This window comes from Oryctolagus cuniculus, chromosome 18 (genome assembly GCF_964237555.1).
Source record: "Oryctolagus cuniculus chromosome 18, mOryCun1.1, whole genome shotgun sequence".
Classification (NCBI taxonomy): Eukaryota; Metazoa; Chordata; class Mammalia; order Lagomorpha; family Leporidae; genus Oryctolagus; species Oryctolagus cuniculus.
Genome location: NC_091449.1, coordinates 49,868,521 through 49,890,249, shown reverse-complemented (window position 1 = coordinate 49,890,249; position 21,729 = coordinate 49,868,521). Strand labels below are relative to the sequence as shown.

The window sequence follows — 21,729 nt, the reverse complement described above, 5'->3', positions numbered from 1 at the left end:
AGGACAGAGGGGAGGGTCCCGGCACACTGACAGGGGCCTGATAGAGGGGAGGAGGCCATTCCTTTTCTGTGTGTTGGCTTCTGCCTGCTCAGTCCCACTCTAGCCTGGCCACCAAGCCCCGCGCCCGGGCTCGCCCCGCCTGCTCCCCGCCCAGGCCAAACTCCCCTTTGGACAGGTTGGATGAGGCCCTGATCCACCCCTGAAGCGCCCAGCACAGCCTGGTGGCCACAGCAGTGCACTCGTGGACCTGCCTCGGACCATGGGGGCGCACCGACGAGCTGCCCTGCTCAGAGCCCTGGTCTGCGGGCTCCTGCTGCTCCTCCTTGTCCCAGCTCATGGTGAGGCTCCCGTGGTGGGCGACAAGGACCCGGGTCAGATCTGCCCAATCCCACAGTTAGAGCCTGTGGCCCTGGGAGGACAACACCAGGGCTGGTGGAGCAGGCAGAGGTGACAGCACGGGGACTCACGCACCCAGGGTGGGCCCCTGAGGCTTGTAGAGTCTCAGGGCTGCCCGAGGCCCCAGACACCGAGGAGTGCGCCTAACAGGAGGGGATCTAAGAGGGCAGCTTGCGTTGAGGAGTCCGGGCGTTCTCTTCCTGTGTGTGTGGCGCCGCCGCCCGCAGTCCTGAGAACAGTTAGCAACATCTTCCTGTTGCCAGGGACTCTCTGGGGTGCTCTTGGCCAGAGGCACCTGGTCCCCTCTGAAGGTTAATAGCAGGGAGCATGGGGGCCCGGGTTGATCTCAGAGGCCACAGGGCCCCTCAGCCCACACGGCTGCCCTGGGGCCAGAGGCTTCCGTTTGAAGGCAAAGACCAGGGGCTCAGTGCCTGCCCGGGCCCTCCCTGACCTTACCAGAGCTCACCCAGGTGAGATGGGGCCTGGGTGTCTGACCCTGGATGCTCTAGGTTGACAGGTCTTCTCCCCGACCCTGTCCCTATCTACTCTGCCCAGGGGATCCACACTCACCCTCCCCTGTGCCCAGCCCAGCTGGAATTCCATCATTCCCCGCCCTTTGCCCAGACTCTCAAGGATGTCTGAGCCTGGCAGGAAGCTCAGCCTAGTCATGCAGTTGCCATTTTTATTCATTTATCGATTTTTAAATATTTACTTATTTGAAAATTGACAGAGAGAGGGAGACCAGAGAGCGAGTGTGCTTCCATCTGCCGGTTCACTCCCTAGATGGCTGCAACACTTGGGGATGGGCCCTGTGGGAACCAGGAATCAGGCCCGAGGACCTGGGCCAGCTTCCACTGCCTTCTCAGACTCATGAGCAGGGAGCTGGATCAGAAGCAGAACAGCTGGGATCCAACAGGCACTCTGATGCAGGATGCTGGGGTTACCGGCAGCAGGATAAGCTGCGGGGCTGTAACTCAGTGGCTCAAACAGTATTTCCTGTTGCTCTCATGCTCGGAAAGAATCCAGTTGTCTCTTGGTGTTGTCACAGAGTCTCCCAAAGATTAAAAAAAAAAAAAAGGCCCAGTTTCTCCCTGGAGGAGCCCCATGTCCACTCCCCCGCCAATAACACAAAAATAAATCCTCTGGCCGTATTCTAATGAGTAAGTTGTTTTTTATTCCTGCAAAAGTCTTATTCCTTAAAGAAAGAATCGAGGAGGCAGCGTGGAAGCCCAGAGGGTTAAGCTGCCACCTGCGAAGCTGGCATCCCACGTGAGCGCAGGTTTGAGTCCTGACTGTTCCACTTCTGATCCTGCTCCCTGCTGACGCCCCTGGGAAAGCTGAGGGACATGGTCCAAGTGCTTGGGAGACCTGGATGGAGTTGCAGGCTCCTGGCTTTGGTCTGGCCCAGCCCCAGCCATTGTGGCCCTTTGGGGAGTAAACCTGTGGGTGGAAGATCTCTGTCTCTCTCTTCCTTTCTCCCTCTCTCTGTAAGTAACTCTGCCTTTCACACAAACAAATAAATAAATCTTAGGGCAAACAAAGTAGATGACCACTCAGGACGGAACAGTCACCAGGTTGACACTGAAAGGACACAGGGTGTGTGCGTGTCTGAAATCCAGGTACAAATCTGCCCATAGAGAGCCACAGCTCAGGGAGAGGAATGCTAAGGACACTACCTAGAGCTCAGACTCCCCCCCCCCAACATTTCCCAGCTTATGCTCTGTGTGTGTGTATAAAAGCCCCTTCCGTGAGCCAGAGGAAGGGGAGTTTGAAGCAAAGACTCTTAACTCCCTGGCCCAGCCACACCAATAATAAAGTCTGATTTGGCCACAGGTGGGTGTGTCTGAGATCGGCCAGGCTGCAGGCCATTCCTGAACTGGGAGTCTATTCCTAAACTGGGAGTCTATTCCTAAACTGGGAGTCTATTCCTAAACTGGGAGTCTATTCCTAAACTGGGAGTCTATTCCTGAACTGGGAGTCTATTCCTAAATTCCAGAGCGCCTATTCCAAAACTGGGACGCTCGAGTTCTTTGCGGAAAGCCGCATCGTGTTTGCGTGTATGTGCCACAGTTCTCTGGCACACGTTAAATCATCCCCAGATGAGTTCTACCACACAATGCAAGTGCTGGGTAAGTAACTGTTATATCAGTGTCAGGAAGAGTGAGAGAAAAGTCTGTAATACTGAGCACAGACACACAATATATTTCCTGAATATTTTCGGTCTGAAAAGTTCGTTGCTTCTATGGTTCCTGAGCCCACATAGAGGAAGAATGTAATTAAAAACCATGAGTGGGAAAAGGTGACTGGTATTGTGGGCTTCTGTCCACCCAGCCTAGGGCCTCCTGCTCAGGGGCCAGCAAGGTTCCCAGGGCCTTGCACAATGTCCACTGTGCACTTCCATGGCTGTTTATTCCATTCACAGAGATCACTCTGTCAGTTCTTCCACTCGGTGCAATCCTGGCCTCAGCATCAGAAACACACGGCTCTGCTTCCTATCACTATGGAAACGCTATTTCTGGCCGCTCATTTGAGTGGAATCATAAGGCACTTGCAGGAAATCTGTTTGTAGGTCCGAGTCCTTGGCAAGGCTGAGGTGCTGATGCCAAGGAGAGGCCACAGCAGCAGTGTGGGAGGGCAGATCATGGGGAGCCCCCACCTGATGCGCCTCTCTGCCCACAGGCCAGGGCTCTGCCAGCCCCATCCGGAACACGCACACGGGGCAGGTGCGCGGGAGCCTGGTCCACGTGGAAGGCACCGATGCGGGCGTCCACACCTTCCTGGGAATTCCCTTTGCCAAGCCACCTCTGGGGCCGCTGCGCTTTGCACCTCCTGAACCTGCTGAAGCTTGGAGTGGAGTGAGGGACGGGACTTCCCACCCAGCCATGTAAGCGCTCCCAGCACACAGGGAAGCTCTGGACCTGGGGTGGGGGGAGGAGATCCTTTGAGCAGTGGGCCAGGCCCAGCTGTCCTTTAACTCACACCTGAAAGCCACGATCCTCCTGTGTGCAGGATTGCCATGTGCAGTTTTCCAGCAAGCCTGCGAAGGCTCAGGAGGCTCCTGGCTGCTGCCAGGCTCCTGCCCAGGACTTGACACTCAGAGGGCGTGAGCTCCAGGTGCTGCAGAGTGTGCAGAGACCCACCTCCCCTCGTTCACTTTCGCCACAGGTTCTGTGCAGCCAGGGGCGCTGGCTCTGGGTGAGGGCCAGCTTGGCTCCATGACATCTGTAGGAGTCCCTGCTCTCCCTGACTTCCAGCAGCAAACCCTGCAGGTCCCTGAGAAGGGAACATTGGTGGCTGCCATGGTCACTGAGCCAAAGGACACTGGCCAAGGGACATTTGACTGTCCTTACGACTGAGAGTGTGGGAGCAATGAGGTTCCCAGAGAGTCTAGAATTAAGGCCACAGAAGTCCACCTGGTCTTCCTGGAGAAACGCCATCCGTCCACCCAGGCGGCGTGTATGGGAGGCTGGCCTGCTCCAGACATGGCAGGGTCTGGCCATCCAGCACTGATGTCACCTCCACTGAGTGTCACTGCAGTCACGACCTCCCACAAGTCTCCTGAGAGTCAGGAAGTGGTGCCCAAGTCCCTCACACACCTGAGGCTCCCTGGATGTCGGCGCCATCCTGACTAGCCCAGAGTCTAAGAGGTGTATCATGGTGGGAAGGGCGTAGAGTAGGACCATGAGTGAGCAGCGTTGCAGGAGGCAGGGGATGGGGAGGGTCTGGTGTGGGCCACAGCAGAGCCCTGGACTAGCATCTTGCCTTGTGTGGCTCCAGGTGTCTGCAGGACTTGGTTATGATGGGTCAAGATGTTCTGCTGGTGGACATCACCCCACCTTCCATCCCCATGTCCGAGGACTGCCTGTACCTCAACATCTACTCGCCTGCACATGCCCGTGAGGGCTCTGACCTGCCTGTGAGTGTGGGGCAGGGTGGGCCAGGGTGGGAGGGCATTGCCTTCTGCTAGATGAGAAAGGAGAAGCCCTGCACGGGCCCTCCTGTGAGCACACCCTGTCCAAATCCTCTCACTTTAGGAGCCAAAAAGAGCAGCTCCCCCACGGTGGGCAGCTGAGGCCTGGGCGTGGGGTCCCAGGGGCCTGGCTGCTGTCAGAGGTCAGAATGAGTGGGTCCTGGATGGCCCCAGGACACTGCCATCATCCTCATGCCCAGGAGACTCACTCTGCTGTGTGGTGAGGGCTGACCTCGGAGGTCACACAGGACATCAGCCATGGACGCTTGGGCAGCCCATGGGGAGGGAGGGCACTTTGAATAAAATCCATGTGGAAGGACCAAGACACAGCTCTTAGCTTTCCACCTCACTGCAGGTTCTGGAATTGACGCAGCCAAGCTTTGAAACAAGGGCTAGAACTCCAAGGATGGGAGGCCTGGCCTTCCTGCTGGCACTGGGACCCTGGCTCATGGCCCAGATCCTGCTGTCTGGGTGGAGTTCAGTGTGCTGGGCACCTGCACAGATCACAAAATTGGTTAGATCAGCTTGGAGATGAGCAGGCTTTAGGCTGGGGGAGCCACAAGGTCCATCCTTGACTCCCCAGGTGATGGTGTGGATCCACGGTGGTGGGCTGACTACGGGCATGGCTTCCATGTATGACGGTTCTGCACTGGCGGCATTTGAGGATGTGGTGTTGGTCACCATCCAGTACCGCCTAGGAGTCCTGGGCTTCTTCAGGTGAGACAGGGGCTGGGGTCGGCACTGCAGAATTAGTGGCACCAGGACAGCCCTGTGACCCCTGTCCCTGCCACTTTTTAGCACTGGAGACCAGCACGCCACCGGCAATTGGGGCTACCTGGACCAAGTGGCCGCGCTGCGCTGGGTCCAGCAGAATATCGCCCACTTTGGAGGCAACCCTGGCCGGGTCACCATTATCGGCGATTCTGCAGGTGGCACGAGTGTGTCATCCCATGTGCTGTCACCCATGTCCGAAGGTCTCTTCCACAGAGCCATCATGGAGAGTGGGGTGGCCCTGATGCCCGGCCTCATCACCAGCTCGTCTGAGGTGGTCTCCACAGTGAGTGTCCTCCCTGCCCAGCCAGCACTGCTGCTCCTGCCTCTCTTAGTCTTGGTGAAGTGGTCACTATGAGGACCATTGGGTACACAGGCACTGAGCCTATCTGCGAACTGCTGAGGAGTTCTGGGGTCAGAATGTGCCATCTGAGCCCCAGTGGTAACAGAGGTGATTCTTGGCTCTGCCACTCTGCCCGCCTGAGCCCCAGGTTGTCAGCAACCAGCTCAGCAGGTGCTGCCCACTGCGGCTGGGCGGTACCAAGTCATGGGGAAGGAGCAACAATCAGCTTCCACTGCAGCCGTGCGCACACCACACCCTGTGTGATTTGGGGTGCAGCTGCCTTCAATGGGGCCGTGGGCAACCCCCAGTCTCCAGCATGGCTGTGCCAGCCCCTGTGTGGTCCCGTTGCAGGTGGTGGCCAACCTGTCTGGCTGTGGCCAGGTGGACTCTGAGACCCTGGTGCGCTGCTTGCGGGGCAAGAGTGAAGAGGAGATGCTGGCCATCACCAAGGTCGGGCCCCGTGCACGTGGGTGAGGGGGTGATGGGCTTGTGTGCACCTCATAGTCCCCGGGACAGCTTCCTCCCATCCATGCCTCCTGACATCCCAGCCCTGGAAGGGAGCAGGAGGTTCTGTTCTGTATGCCAGGCTGGAGACCCCATGGTGGGAGGGAGCAACCTGGATTAGCCTGGGCTGAGCCAAAATTGGGGGATTTACAAGGAGGGCCGCAAAAAATACCTGCAACAAAACTTTCTCCCTGACCTGTGTGACCCCACAGCACTTCATGCTCATCCCAGGGGTGGTGGATGGAGTCTTCCTGCCCAGACACCCCGAGGAGCTGCTGGCCTCGGATGACTTTCAACCCGTCCCCAGCATCATTGGTGTCAACAATGATGAGTATGGCTGGGTCATCCTCAAGGTGAGTGCCCACATTGCCCATGTGGTGGGCAGGTTTCTGGGCTTCTAAACTCTAGGCACAGCCATGCCAACATGGGACTCTTGCCTCTCCATCAGGTCCTGTTTGCCACTGACCCTCAAGAGGAGAGAGACAGACATGCGATGCGGGAGATTACGCATCAAGCAACAAAACAGCTGGTGAGGCCCCCAGGCTCCTGCCACGACAGAGCGCATCCCAGACACCTGCCCACACAGGGACTCTTGGAACCAAGGTTCTGCCGTGTGTTTGGGTGGGGTCTCCCGGAGCCTGGTTCTTCCCCCAGTTTCTGACTATACAGGACCTCCGTCCCCCAGCCTGAGCCTGCTGCCTCCCTCCCAGGAGCCTGCTCCCCTCACTCCTTCCCCTTCCCCTGGGCCAGATGCTGCCTCCCGCTTTGGGGGACCTGTTGATGGACGAATACATGGGGAGCAATGAGGACCCCAAGACCCTCATGGCCCAGTTCCAGGAGATGATGGCAGACACCATGTTCGTGATGCCTGCACTCCGAGTAGCACATTCCCAGCGTGAGTTCAACTGTGACTGAGACCTCACTCGCTAGGGGCAGCTCAGAGTTGGGTCCTTTCCTGAGGGTGACGCCTGTCCTGTCCAGGTCCTGATCCATGTCTTCAGGAGGTCCCGGGGTGCCGGGGACCTGGTGTCATTCCTCTCACTAAACCCCCATGACTGAACCTGGAAATGAATATGGCCTCTATTGAACTAGGAGGAGACGACTGTTCCCAAACCTCATAGCCAGGAAGCCAAGGCCAGATCTAATCCAGGCCATGCCCACTGCACCTGCTCCACCCGGGATTCTGCTATACTGCCAGGACCCAGCCTAGTGTGGCAGTGATGTGTGGTCCCCATGGTCACGCATCTCCCCGTCCGTCCCCAGGTTCCCACGCCCCTGTCTACTTCTACGAGTTCCAGCATCGACCCAGCTTCACAAAGGACCTCAGGCCGCCCCACGTGAGGGCTGACCACGGCGATGAGCTGCTCTTTGTGTTCAGATCATTTCTCTTTGGCAGCAAAGGTGAATCTTCCTCCATTACCAGGATGGGATGAAGTGCAGGCTCTCTCTGAGGGGTTCTGCACCCACCATTGGGATGAAAGCCTGAGGCTTAGATGAGATCCAGGGTCCGAAGTCTTACAGCTCAGAGGGCAGAGCAGGTTTGGGTCTGAGAGCCCTGAGGGTGCAGCCTCTGCTCCTTCCTCCTCTGCCCTCCCAGGGATGACTGTCCAGCCTGGGTGCACATGGGTTCAAAGTCAGGTCTGTTTCCTTACAAATGTCCCAGGGACAGAGGGAAGCAACCATCAGGTAAAGAAATATCCAGAGTCGAAGACTTAGGGGATGACTGGGACATGAAAATGACAAAGGCTGGTCCCACTGGTGAGGGAGAGACATAGGCGTTGGCGAACAGCTGAGGGTCAGCTCCACCTGGGCTGGGAGCGAGGTGCATGATGGGGCAGCAGGTCTGGGGTGGCCGAGCTGACCCTGCCCCTCCCCTCTGCAGTGCCCCTCACTGAGGAGGAGGAGCTGCTGAGCAGGAGGGTGATGAAGTACTGGGCCAACTTTGCTCGCAACGGGTGAGAGGCCCCCCAAATCCCCATGGACCTGGGACCCTCTGCCCTCTCTCCTCTGGGGGGAACTCACCAGCATCCAGGGTCCTAAGTCATGTGACAGCTCCCTCGCCAGCTGCAGGACCCACTGGCTCTAACAGGGGCCTGGGACGAGGCACATTCTTCCCATCTCCCAGTGACCTTGGGGTGGGCCACGAGCTGCTCACGTCTACTTCCTGACGTCTTGTCTGCAGGAACCCCAACGGCGAGGGCCTGCCACACTGGCCCGTGTTCTACCAGGATGAGCGATACCTGCAGCTGAACGTGCAGCCTGCAGTGGGCCAGGCCCTGAAGGCCCACAGGCTCCAGTTCTGGACCCACACCCTGCCCCAGAGGGTCCAGGAGCTAAGAGGAGCTGAGCAGCACACGGAGCTGTAGCTGCTTGTGTGGGGGTGGGGGACAGGGGCTCCAGTGCAGGTGGGGCCCCGATGCACTCACACACATCCCCAGAGAGATGCATTAGGCACTCTAACGTGGCCACTCAATCCTTCCTGCCTCTGTCAACTTGGCTGACCATTGTGGGGAACGCACGGCTTGAGGTTCATTGCCAAGCCTGCCCTGGGTCCCTCGTGTGAGACACATTCCATGCACCCTCCTTGGAGCTGTGTTGGGCAACAGCAGTGCACGCTTAGCTTCCTCAACACCCACTGGGACCTGGGCCCCTCCTGTCTTGCCCCCTACACCTTCTCCCCAACCTCCCTCTCCTGTCCTCCCAGCCCCAGGCCCTCCCCACAAGAAGGGAACTGCGTTGGGCATTGTTGCCCACCCTTGGTGCCTTAAGACTCCTCCTCCTCCTCCCAGCATGCCCTATGATCTCACATCTCTTAGAGGCCACAGAGGACCCGGACTCCAGGAGTCACCGTGGCTTCGTCCCTTACGCTGCCATGAGTGGCGCCCTCAATCCCATCCGTACAGCACAAATAAGGGTTCCAGTCCTTTCACGGCTGAGTCACATACACCTGAGTGAACCTGCCACATTTTCTTAGACCCTCAGCTCTCTAAGACACCTGGTTACCTGCACAGCTGGGATACCATGAATCATTAATGCAGTAAACCTGGAGTATAGGGCTGTTGCTTTGCACAGGGGGTTAAGCCTTTAACCATGTCCCTGGCACCTTGTATGAATGACAGTCAGGTCCCAGCTGCTCCACTCCTGATCCAGATCTCTGCTAAGGCACCTGGGAAAGCAGCACAGGAGGGCCCCTGCCACCCATGCAGGGTACACAGATAATGATTTTCCCTCTGGACATGGCCTGGGCTAGCCCTGGCCATAGTGGCTGAGAGAGCCCTGGGCTGAGCAGAGGTCAAGGCCAGTTCTCAGGAGCCACAAAGTCAGCCTTCATGAGCCAGGGTCCACTTCCCCTGGGGGCTCCCGTGCCCAGGCTGCTCCTCCTTCCTGCAGGGAGCCTGATGTTTCCTACACTCAGGCTGACTCCCGGCCCCCCCACTGCTGTCACAGGACCACACGTACCCTGCTGGGTGCCCGGTGGGGAAGGTGTGGGCCCTAGGTCTTACATTTTACTCAAGCTTCTTGTCCCCATCGAGGTGATGATTCACAGCAGCAGCAGCCACAGGCAGTGCACAAAAGCAGCTTTGATTTCAAGGAGAGAGAGCGTGAGCACACTTGCACGCCTACTGAGGGCCGCCACACACGGAGAGACCCTCAGCAGGAATGGGCCAGGGTTGCCAGGAGGAAGAGAGGAAGAGGCAGCCCAAGGAGGATTCCCAAGCACAGACAGGGGCAGAGAGGGCCCTCCCCTTTCTCATCCCAGGGGGCGGTGCCCTAAATGCATAACCCAGTGGGGTGGGATCTCACCTGTGGGAATACTGAAGGGATTGTTATGGCCCCTCCATCCAGAATTTCACTTCCATGTTTCCATCATGGCTTCTCCTTCCTGATCCCAGCTGAGACACAGGTGCATCCTGGGAAAGTGGTATAAAATATTGACTAGCAGGTGCCGGCAGTGTGGCTCAGTGGGTTAATGCCCTGGACTGTAGTGCCGGCATCCCAAATGGGCACCGGTTTGAGACTTTGCTGCTCCATTCTGATCTTGGTCTCTGCTGTAGCCTGGAAAAGCAGTGGAGGATGACCCAGGTCCTTGGGCCCCAGTACTCGCATGTGAGTCCTGGAGGAAGCTCCTGGATCCTTACTGCAGATCGGCACAGCCTGGCCATGGTAGCCATGTGGGGAGTGTACCAGCAGAAAGAAGACCTGTCTCTCTCTCTCTGCTTTTCCCTCTCTCTCTGTGTATGTGTGACTTTCAAGTAAAATAAGCAAATCTTAAAAACAAAAATCACTCCCCTATCTCTTTGCCTCTCTATAACTCTGCCTTTCAAATAAATAAATACATCTTTTTAAAAAATAGATTCTCAGAGAAGGCCTCCAGGGTGTCCAGTCACAGCCCATTGCTGCTTGCTGTCCATCCCTACACTATCCTGGAGTCAGCCGGCAAGGACAGTAAACTTGGTGACTCCAGGACTGAGGAGAGGGATTGGACACCCAGAGGAGCCAGGAGCCAGGGAGGCAGGAGCCAGGGGAAGCACCCCACCAGGCCCTGTCCTCTCAGTCCTGCTCTCCTGCCAGGCCCCCAAACCCTGCCCCAGGGCTCGCCCCACCTGTTCCTTCAGGTCACGGGCTGGGCCAGCGACTGCCCCTGGAGTGCCCTGGTCAGCCTCTGGGCTCAGAGCCACACACGGGACCTGCCCCAGACCATGGGGACGCATCATGGGGATGCATGAGGATCGGCAGGCGGCGACAGGGACCCGGGTCAGATCTGCCCAATCACGCACTTAGAGCCTGCAGCCTCATGAGGACAACACCCGGGCGTCTGTAGTGGGAAGAAGTGACAGCGCTGCCCATGAGGCTCCGGGAGAGTCAGGGCTGCCCAAGGCCCCAAACACAAGGGACTGAGCCCAACATAAGGGCTCTGAGCAGCGCAGCTCTTAGTCAGCAGCCCAGGAGGTAGGGGCGGCGTGGGAACCGGGGACGTTCCCGGGACTCCAGGCTGCTGGAGCAAGTGACCACGACAGTGAGGAACCTGCCCTGGCACCATTTGTCTCCAGGGCTGCAGACCGTTGGCAGAGCGGCTCCCTGCCCCACCAGGTGGCCCCAATTGGGTAACTGGACCTGCAAATACAAAGCCCCTGATGCCAATCCAGAAGCCCATCTGTAAGCCAGGGTATCCTCTGACCCCATTGTAGGCTAAGGTTCCAGGGCGAACGTGACTCTACCCTAAAACCTGGCATTTGTTTTATCCTGATTCAGCCCGCATGGGTATTACCCATGGGGTGTGTGCTTGATTCTTTGTCTCCTCATTCTAAAGGCCCAGGTCTCTAACCCCACCCTCTCCCTATCTAATCCCCAGCACAGGCCCCACTCCTCCTCCTCCATGCTCACCCACGGGCTCCCCGCCTGCCCTGCAATGCACAGACTCTCCCGGCGACCAGGACCTTCCAGGCAGATCGTCTTCCCCACATCACTGTGGTTCCTAATAAAGTAATATCTGGGGCTGGGTCCCCACTCAGAGAGGGGGCAGTTGTTCCCCAAGGTCCCTGGGAGTCGCTGTGCGTGTCCGGGGCAGGAAACACGGCAGCGTCTGCACGGAAGCTGCCCCTGTCCTCCGTGGACTCTGCTGAGCTCAGCTCACTGTCAGCCTCACAGCCGGAACTGCTGCTGCAGGCAGCGCTGTCCTCCATGGTTGGGGCAAACGACAAGGACAAGGTCGGGACCAGCTCAGGACAGAGGCGCTGTTTACTCACCCGCACCGGGGCCAGGCTCTCCTCTCCCTGACCCAGGGGCCCAGAGCACCCTTGTGGCCGGGCATCACCTACTGTGACATGGGAGGTTCCTCCCGAGGAGGAGTCAGCTTCCATGGGCTGGGGATGATTGATTTCTGCTGCTTTGAAGGCAGAGACACAGGGAAAGAGGGAGAGACAGAGTGAGAAAGAGCTCTCCCCTCCACGGTCTCCCTCAGACGCCCGCTGTGTTAGGAGGGGAGCATCCCAGCGGCCTTGCTACTGCTGCTCCAAGTGTCTGCCCAACAGTTGGCACTTCCCTTGGGCTTCTACCGAGGGTGGGACCTGCAGGGATGTGGAGCTCCAGGTTAAGTGTTGCAGGACTGCCCGTCGGGTTCCCAGAGCAGGTGTCCCGTTTCCCTACCCCAGCGATACACAGAGGTCCCCTCCCCACCCCCGCGCCCGCGCTCTGCACCCCTGCGCGGTTGCCCTGTGTTGCTGAGTCTCCCTCACGCTTCAGCTCCCCCTCTGCCTCGCTGTGCTCCTCCTCCTGATTCCTGTGTTGAGAAACCGGTGTACCCCTGGCTCTCTCTGGAGGGTGAGGACCGTCCCTCTGGTGCCTTCTGGCCGTTCCTCTGTCCCCTCACCCTGTGTACACAGGAATTGTAGCCTAGAGGCTCCATCAGGTTCAGCTGTTAGGGTTCCGCTGCTGTTTTTTCTTGTTTTCCGAAGACAAGCATGTGGTTCTGAGTCCTCACCATAGAACATCTCGACCTTTTCAAATCTGATTCGTGGCACAACATAGGTCATGAGGGGCCGCATTGGAGCAGCCTGGAGCCACCGCTGGGGACGCCCAGCCCTGAGCCCTGTGCCCGGGTCCCGCCTCGGCACCTCCTGAGTCCAGCTTCCTGCTAACCTGAAGGCTGAGAGGCAGCAGGGGGGCTCTGGTACTGATGCTGCTTCCCACTGGGAGACCCCGATTGAGTTCAGGGCTCCTGGCCTATCAGGGCCCCGTCCCAGCTGTGGTGGGCATTTGGAGAGGGAACCAGCACCAGAACATCTCTGTCTCTCTGTGTGTGTCTCTGTCTTTCAAATAAATAAAAAAAATTAAACAAGGTGTCAGTTCCCACTTGCTTCCTCATCACTTGTGTGAGATCCTTGTCTGTGGGCACATCCTTACAGCTTCCTGCTGATGCGTTCCTGGCTCGTGCTGATTCATTGGTAGAAACTCTTTACTGATCCATGGCCTTCCCCATTTGGTGACTTCGTCACCTCGTCCCTCACTGGTCTCCAGGTCAGGCTGTGCTTGTCCCGTCCTGGGCACAGTCACCTCCCTCCTGCATTCATGGCATCAATGCCATCTCTTTTAGAGAGCATGCTTTGTTTTGCTTTTTAAAAAAATGACTATATTAGACAATTATGTGAAAATGTTTTGTATTGTCTTCAAGATTTCTTATTTATCGGAAATGCTGAGTTCCAGAGAGAAAGGGAAAAGAGATCTTCCACCCTCTGATTCCCTCCACATTGTGCATAACAGTCAGGGCTGGGCCAGTCCAAACCAGGAGCCATCCAGGGCCTCCAGGAGGGTGCAGGGCCCAGGCGCTGGGGGAGTCTACTACGTCCCCAACCCATTAGCAGGGAGCTGGATCCGGGGTGAAGCAGCCAGGATGGAACTGTGTAGGGGATGCTGGCCATGCAGGCTGTGGGTGCACCCGAGCGCCACTACACCGCCCCCTAGAGGACGCTTCCTTTCTTCCCTTCTTGTGGCCTGGAGCATGAGCCTCCTAGCAGGGGAGCCTGGTCAGTCTGGTGCTCACAGCTCTACCTCCTGTGACCGAGGGCAGTCAGCAGAAAGGACGCTCTCCTCGCCCCCAGGGCTGTCACCTGCGCTGACTCCTAGTGCTCAGGGAGGGTGCTAGGTCCCAGGAGCCTCGGGAGCTGTGGGATGTCCTGGGCTGGGCAGGGACAGCACTGCTGGCTGGGAGATGGGGAGAGTTTCTCATGCAGGACGTTGGTCAGGTCAGTGTTTGTAGGTCCGAGGCCTTGGCAAGGCTGAGGTGCTGATGCCAAGGAGAGGCCACAGCAGCAGTGTGGGAGGGCAGCTCATGGGGAGCCCCCACTGATGCGCCTCTCTACCCACAGGCCAGGACTCTGCCATCCCCATCCGGAACACGCACACGGGGCAGGTGCGCGGGAACCTGGTCCACGTGGAAGGCACCGATGCGGGCGTCCACACCTTCCTGGGAATTCCCTTTGCCAAGCCACCTCTGGGGCCGCTGCGCTTTGCACCTCCTGAACCTGCTGAAGCTTGGAGTGGAGTGAGGGACGGGACCTCCCACCCAGCCATGTAAGCACTCCCAGGGTGCAGGGAAGCTCCGGCCCTGGGGGGAGGTCAGGGGAAAGATCCTCTGAGTTCTAGGCCAGGCCCAGCTGTCTGGGACAGAGCTCCCATGACCAGATTTCCCTGTGGGTGATGGCTCCCTCGTGCGTTATTCAGTGAGTCTGCTTAGGATTCTGGATTCAGTGACCATGAAATGCTTTGGGACCAGAACTTGGCACTCAGAGCACATTAAATCCAGGTACAGAGAGAAAAGCAGAGACGCTCTCCCCGTGTCCAGGAGAGGCCACAGGCTCTCTGTCTGCAGGGGGCGCTGTGTCTGGGTGAGGTTCACCTGGCTCCACATGCTTGTAGGAGGCCCCGACTCCATCAGCAGATCCTGCAGCTCCCTGAGATGGGCACCAGAGGGGGTCGTCATGGTCACTGAGCCAACGACAGGGCAAGGACATTGGCCAGGGACCCGTGTATGCCCTTAGGACTGGAGACTGTGGGAACGGGGAGGTTCCTGAGTCTAGAGTGAAGGTGAGGGTCGTCCACTGCCCTTCCTGGGGAAACGCCATCCGTCCATCCAGGCTCATGTGCGGGAGGCTGGCCTGCTCCGGCGTGGCTGGGTCTGGGCATCTAGCACTGAGTGTCCCTCCTGTAGTCACAACTTCCCACAGAGTCCCCTGTCAGTCAAGAGTGGTCCCCAGACTCTCAGACACCTGAGGTTCCCTGATGTTGGACCATCCCAGCTCACCCAGAATCCAGGACCTGGATCCTGGTGGGAAGTGTCTTAGGGAGGCCCATGAGTAAGCAGGGCTGTAGGAGGAGGCCCGGGAGGGTAGGGCACACTAGACGCAGGCTCTAGACTAATGGCTGCCTTGGGTGGCTCCAGGTGTCTTCAGAACTTTGCTATTATGAGTCAAAGTGTTCTGCAGCTGAACCTCACCCCACCTTCCATCCCCATGTCCGAGGACTGCCTGTACCTCAGCATCTACTCGCCTGCACATGCCCATGAGGGCTCTGACCTGCCTGTGAGTCTGGGGCAGGGGGAGGGGGAGGGGGAGGAGATTGGGAGAGGGGGAGGGGGAGAGGGAGAGGGAGCTGGGGAGGGGGAGAGGGAGAAGAGAAGGGGGATTGGGGGAGACGGGGAGGTGGAGGAGACTGTGATGGGGAGGAGGAGGAGAGGAGGAGGGTGAGGAGAGTGGAAGAGGGGGAGGGGGAGAAGGAGAGGGAGGAGGAGGAGGGAGGAGGAGAGGGGAGAGGGGGAGGGGGGGAGGAAGGCTGTCCAGAAGCCTCTCACTATCAGAGCCGAGAACTGCTGCTCCCCCACGGTGGGCAGCTGAGCCCCTGGCATGGGATCCCAGGGACTGAGATGTCAAAGGTCAGACCGATGGTCTTGAATGGACCCGGGACACCTCAGCACCCTCATGCCCAGGAGGCACACTCAGTGACCCCTGGCTACCCTCAGAGGTCACCGCATCTCTTGCCACGGATGGTGTGGGGGCCTGAAGAAGGGAAGGCACTAGGATGAGCATCCGTGTGGATGGATGAGAGAGACAGCCGTTATTTGTCCACCTCAAGGGGGCTCAGAAATTGACGGACCAGGCTTTGAACATGCAGTTAGACTCAGGATGGTTGGCCTGGCCTTCCTGATTATACCTGGGTCCCTGGTTCATGGCCCAGATCCTGCACTCTGAACAGAGTTGTGCTTGGCTCTACACAGACCCCAGGTACTGGTTACACCAGGTGGAGGATGAGCATTCTTAGGTGGAGGAAGCCACGAGTTAAGCCCTTGACTTTCCGCAGGTGATGGTGTGGATCCACGGTGGTGGGCTGACCATGGGCATGGCTTCCATGTGCGACAGTAGTGCACTGGCAGCATTTGAGGACGTGGTGGTGGTCAATATTCAGTACCGCCTGGGAGTCCTGGGCTTCTTCAGGTGAGACCGGGGCTGGGGTGGGCACTGCGGGGAGAGTGGCACCAGGACAGCCCTGTGATCCCTGTCCCTGCCCCTTCTCAGCACTGGAGACCAGCACGCCGCCGGTAACTGGGGCTACCTGGACCAAGTGGCCGCGCTGCGCTGGGTCCAGCAGAATATCGCCCACTTTGGAGGCAACCCTGGCCGGGTCACCATTTTCGGCGTGTCTGCGGGTGGCACAAGTGTGTCATCCCATGTGGTGTCGCCCATGTCCCAAGGTCTCTTCCACGGAGCCATCATGGAGAGTGGGGTGGCCCTGCTGCCCACCCTCATCCCCAGGTCATCTGAGGTGGTCTCCACTGTGAGTGTCCTCACTGCCCAGGCCTGCTGCTCCTGCCTATACTTCATCTCTGATCAAGGGGCACAAGGAGGGAGGACCATCGGGTTCTCAGGCCCTGCTGCCTACCACTGCATTACTGAGAGGCTCTAGGGTTAGAAGCCACACACCTGTGTCCCAGCAGAGGCGGAGGTGGTTCTCGGCTCCACCAGCTGCCTGCCCTGAGCCCCAGGTTTTCGGCAACCAGCTCAGCAGGTGCTGCCCACTGCGGCTGGGCGGTGCCAAGTCATGGGGAAGGAGCAACAATCAGCTTCCACTGCAGCCGTGCACACACCACACCCTGTGTGATTTGGGATGCAGCTGCCTTCAATGGGGCCTTGGAAAACCCCCAGTCTCCAGCATGGCTGTGCCAGCCCCTGTGTGGTTCCTTTACAGGTGGTGGCCAACCTGTCTGGCTGTGGCCAGGTGGACTCTGAGACCCTGGTGCGCTGCTTGAGGGCCAAGAGTGAAGAGGAGATGCTGGCCATCAACAAGGTTGGGCCCTGTGCACGTGGGTGAGGGGGTGATGGGCTTGTGTGCACCTCATAGTCCCTGGGGCTGCTACCTCCCAGGCATGCCCTCCTGACATCCCAGCCCTGGATGGAACAGGTACCCAGTCCTGGATGCCAGGCTGGGGCCCCTAGGGGGTGAGGGTGAACACGCTAGGCTGAGCCAATCGGGGATGGAGAACGCAGAGGGCTTTAGAGAGCACCTGGGACACTGCTTCCTCCCTCCCCCGTGTGACCCACAGGCCTTCATGCTCATCCCAGGGGTGGTGGATGGAGTCTTCCTGCCCAGACACCCCGAGGAGCTGCTGGCCTCGGCTGACTTTCAACCCGTCCCTAGCATCATTGGTGTCAACAACGATGAGTATGGCTGGATGCTCCCCCAGGTGAGCCCCAGCCCTAGTTCCTGAGTGCCTGCACAGACTATGTGGTGAGCAGTCCTCTGGGCTTCAATGCTCCAACCCAGCCCCCCACACACACACTTGTGACTCTCCCCTCTCCACTCAGCTCATGTTCGCCACAGACCCTCAAAAGGAGAAAGACAGAGAGGCGATGCGGGAGATTACACATCAAACAGCAGAACAGCTGGTGAGGCCCCCAGGCTCCTGCCACAACAGAGCGCATCCCAGACACCTGCCCACACAGGGACTCCCGGAACCAAGGCTCTGTCATGTTTGGGTGGGGTCTCCCGGAGCCTGGTTCTTCCCCCAGTTTCTGACTATGCAGAACCTCCGTCCCCCAGCCTGAGCCTGCTGCCTCCCTCCCAGGAGCTGCTCCCCTCACTCCTCCCTCTTCTCCTGGGCCAGATGCTGCCTCCCGCTTTGGGGGACCTGTTGATGGACGAGTACATGGGGAGCAATGAGGACCCCAAGACCCTCATGGCCCAGCTCCAGGAGATGATGTCAGACGCCATGTTCGTGATGCCTGCACTCCGAGTAGCACATTTCCAGCGTGAGTTCATCTGGGACTGAGGCCTCACTCGCTAGGGGCAGCTCAGAGCTGGGTCCTTTCCTGAGGGTGACGCCTGTCCTGTCCTGGTCCCAATCCGTATCTTCAATGGGGCCCAGGGTGCAGGGGACTTGGTGTCCCTGCTCTCAGTAAACCCCCATGGCTTGTTCCAGATACCGACATCTCCACTCTGGTACAGAGGAGCAGACTGGGCTGAGTGAGCTTCACTTACTGACCCACACTTCAAAAGCATGACGCCCAAGGCCAGGATCTACGCCAGGGCTTGCCCAATGTGCCTGTTCCCCCTGCTACCTCTCCCCAACATCCCAGGACCCAGCCTAGTGCAGCAATTATGTGTCATCCCCATGGGCATTGTAGGAGAACACCGGGAAGGGGCCACCCATCTCCCTGTCCATCCCCAGGTTCCCAGGCCCCTGTCTACTTCTACGAGTTCCAGCATCGACCCAGCTTCACAAAGGACCTCAGGCCGCCCCACGTGAGGGCCGACCACGGCGATGAGGTTGTCTTTGTCTTCAGATCGTTTCGCTTTGGCAGCAAAGGTGAATCCTCCTCCTTCGTCAGGTTGGGGATGAGGTCCAGGCTCTCTCTGAGGGGCTCTGCACCCACCATTGGGATAAAAGGAAGAGCCTCACTTGGGATCCAGGGTCCAAAGTCTTACAGCTCAGAGGGCAGAGCCAGGTTTGGGTCTGAGAGCCCTGAGGGTGCAGCCTCTGCTCCCTCCTCTTCTGCCCTCCCAGGGATGAGTGTCCAGCCTGGGTGCACTTGGCTTCAAAGTCAGGTCTGTTTCCTTACAAATGTCCCAGGGTCAGAGGGAAGAAGCAATGCAGGCAAGGGAGAAGCCAGTGTGAATGACTTAGGGGCTGACTGGGGACGTGGAGCGTGACAAGGCAGCTTCCACTGGTGAGGGAAAGACATAGAGGTTGGCGAGTAGCCAAGGGTCACCTTCACCTGGGCTGCGAGCATGGTGCATGATGGGGCAGCAGGACTGGGGTGGCCGAGCTGACCCTGCCCCTCCCCTCTGCAGTGCCCCTCACTGAGGAGGAGGAGCTGCTGAGCAGGAGGGTGATGAAGTACTGGGCCAACTTTGCTCGCAACGGGTGAGACGATCCCCCCCGCCAATCCCCAGGGACCTGGGACCCTCTGCCCTCCCTTCTAAGTCACATGACAGTGCCCTCAACAGCTGCAGAACCCACTGGCACTCACAGGGGCCCTGGGGACCAGGCACACTCTTCCCATCTCCCAATGACCTGGGGTGAGCCATGAGCTGCTCTGCCCAGAGTCTCCCTGTAGGGGAAGGACAGGCCAGGTCCCCATGTGGGGCTGACACCAGGGGGAGGTCATTCTGTTGCTGCTTCTGGAAACCCATTCCTCACCCCCTCCTGCCTGCAAGGTGGCCTGGCTAGACCCCAGATAGGTGCTCGGGGCTGGGCTGGGCAGGGCTCAGAGTGACCGCGGTGCCCCCTCCCTGACGTCTTGTCTGCAGGAACCCCAACGGCGAGGGCCTGGCGCACTGGCCCGTGTTTGACCAGGACGAGCGATACCTGCAGCTGAACGTGCAGCCTGCAGTGGGCCAGGCCCTGAAGGCCCACAGGCTCCAGTTCTGGACCCACACCCTGCCCCAGAGGGTCCAGGAGCTAAGAGGAGCTGAGCAGAAGCACAAAGAGCTGTAGCTTCCTGTGTAGGGGTGGAGGACAGGGGCTCCAGTGCAGGTGGGGCCCCGATGCACTCACACACATCCCCGGAGGAGCCATGCATTCAGCACTCTCATACGGCCACTCACTTCTCCTGGCCTCCGTCCACTCAGCAGACCGTTGTGAAGAACCAGGGCTTGAGATTCATTGCCAAGCCTGCCCTGGGTCCCCTGGTGTGAGATGCACCCAGTACACGCTCCATGGAGCTGTATGGGGCAACACCAGTGCCAGCCCTGCTTCCTGAACACCCACTGAGCCCTGGGCCCCTACTGCTTCTTGCCTCCTCCACCTTCTCCTCACCCTCCCTCTCTATCCTCCCAGGCCCAGGCCCTCCCCACGTGGAGGGAGCTGGTTGGGGATTGTCGCCCACCCCTGGGTGCCTTAAGCCCTACCCTGCCTTCCTCCTCCCCGCATGCCTGTGATCTCACATCTCTTAGTAGCCACAGAGGACCCAGACACCAAGAGTCACCGTGGCTTCATCCCTGCAGGCTGCCATGAGTGGCGCCCTCAATCCCATCCATGCAGCACAAATAAAGGGTTCCAGTCCTTTCACGGCTGAGTCACATTCACCTGAGTGAACCTGCCACGTTTTCTTAGACCCTCAGCTCTCTAAGACACCTGGTTACCTGCACAGCTGGGATACCATGAATCATTAATGCAGTAACCTGGAGTATAGGGCTGTTGCTTTCACAGGGGGTTAATACTCTACCTATGTAGAAGACAGTTCAGGTTCCAGCCGCTCCACTCCTGATCCAGATCTCTGCTAAGGCACCTGGGAAAGCAGCAGAGGAGGGCCCAAGAGCTTGGACCCCTGCCACCCATGCAGTGTACACAGATAATGATTTTCCCTCTGGACATGGCCTGGGCTAGCCTGGCCATGGTGGCTGAGAGAGCCCTGGGCTGAGCAGAGGTCAAGGCCAGTTCTCAGGAGCCACAAAGTCAGCCTTCATGAGCCAGGGTCCACTTCCCCTGGGGGCTCCCGTGCCCAGGCTGCTCCTCCTTCCTGCAGGGAGCCTGATGTTTCCTACACTCAGGCTGACTCCCGGCCCCCCCACTGCTGTCACAGGACCACAAGTACCCTGCTGGGTGCCCGGTGGGGAAGGTGTGGGCCCTGGGTCTTACATTTTACTCAAGGTTCTTGTCCCCCTGGATTTGAGGATTCACAGCAGCAGCAGCCACAGGCAGTGCACAAAAGCAGCTTTGATTTCAAGGAGAGAGAGCGTGACCACACCTGCACGCCTACTGAGGGCCGCCACACACGGAGAGACACTCAGCAGGAATGGGCCAGGGTTGCCAGGAGGAAGAGAGGAAGAGGCAGCCCAAGGAGGATTCCCAAGCACAGCCAGGGGCAGAGAGGGCCCCCCCTCCCATCACATCCCAGGGGGCCGTGCCCTAAATGCATAACCCAGTGGGGTGGGATCTCACCTGTGGGAATACTGAAGGGATTGTTATGGCCCCTCCATCCAGAATTTCACTTCCATGTTTCCATCATGGCTTCTCCTTCCTGGTCCCAGCTGAGACACAGGTGCATCCTGGGAAATTGGTGTAAAAGACTGACAAGCAAAGGGATAAAGTTACAATGCAGGGCTGGCAAAGTTCCAGCTCCCGAAATCCCGTGGTTCTTCCTGCCTCGTTGCCAGGTATCAGGACCAGCAGGTTTTCACTGTCAAGTAGTTGAGACAGAACTGTGTCTCAGAAGAAGCTGGGGACACAGCACACATTGGGTTCAGCCCTTAGTTAGTGCCATGGTCACTGCCTCTCAAAACCTGGACCCTGAGTGAGCAGGGAGGGGAAGGGCAGAGTCGGGAAAGGATGGAGGAGGGGCCCGGACCCAGTGGGCACCCAGCCTGGAAACCAAGGAGGAGCTTCCAGAATTGAGGAAGAGTGACACCTGCCAGCCTTGACTCAGGTGACCCCTGGGGCAGGGGCTGTGGCACAGAGCAGTGAGCCACCATCTGCAGTGCCTTCATCCCATGTAGGCACAGAGCCGAGCCCCGGGGCTTCACTTCCGATCCAGCTTCCAGCTAATGTGCCTAGGAAAGCAGCAGAAGGCCCACGTGCTTGGGCCCCTGCACTCACCTGGGAGACCCAGAAGAAGCTGCTGGCTCCTGGCGTTGGGCTGACCCAGCCCTGGACGTTTGAGACTGACCCTGTAGATGGAAGATTTCTCTCTTTGTCTCTCTTGACTCTTTAACTCTGCCTTTCAAATAAATAAAAAGAAATAAGTCTCTTTTTTTA

General features: G+C 58.6%; 2 protein-coding genes across 2 annotated transcripts; both read left to right on the top strand.

Moving 5' to 3' along the window:
• Nucleotides 1-259: 259 nt before the first annotated feature.
• LOC138843051 (cocaine esterase-like) lies at nucleotides 260-8,909 on the top strand. The gene is made up of 12 exons (XM_070062577.1): nucleotides 260-338; nucleotides 3,076-3,280; nucleotides 4,174-4,312; nucleotides 4,950-5,083; nucleotides 5,165-5,423; nucleotides 5,832-5,930; nucleotides 6,197-6,337; nucleotides 6,433-6,513; nucleotides 6,735-6,879; nucleotides 7,248-7,385; nucleotides 7,867-7,939; nucleotides 8,167-8,909. Exons 1-12 carry the CDS (start codon nucleotides 260-262, stop codon nucleotides 8,348-8,350), a joined length of 1,677 nt encoding a protein of 558 aa, XP_069918678.1. The 3' UTR covers nucleotides 8,351-8,909.
• Nucleotides 8,910-13,926: 5,017 nt separating this feature from the next.
• On the top strand, nucleotides 13,927-20,043 carry LOC138843192 (cocaine esterase-like). The gene is made up of 11 exons (XM_070062581.1): nucleotides 13,927-14,054; nucleotides 14,923-15,061; nucleotides 15,837-15,970; nucleotides 16,052-16,310; nucleotides 16,722-16,820; nucleotides 17,077-17,217; nucleotides 17,339-17,419; nucleotides 17,638-17,782; nucleotides 18,202-18,339; nucleotides 18,825-18,897; nucleotides 19,284-20,043. Coding segments are annotated over exons 1-11 (1,398 nt in total). The 5' UTR covers nucleotides 13,927-14,052; the 3' UTR covers nucleotides 19,471-20,043.
• The last annotated feature ends 1,686 nt before the right edge of the window (nucleotides 20,044-21,729 follow it).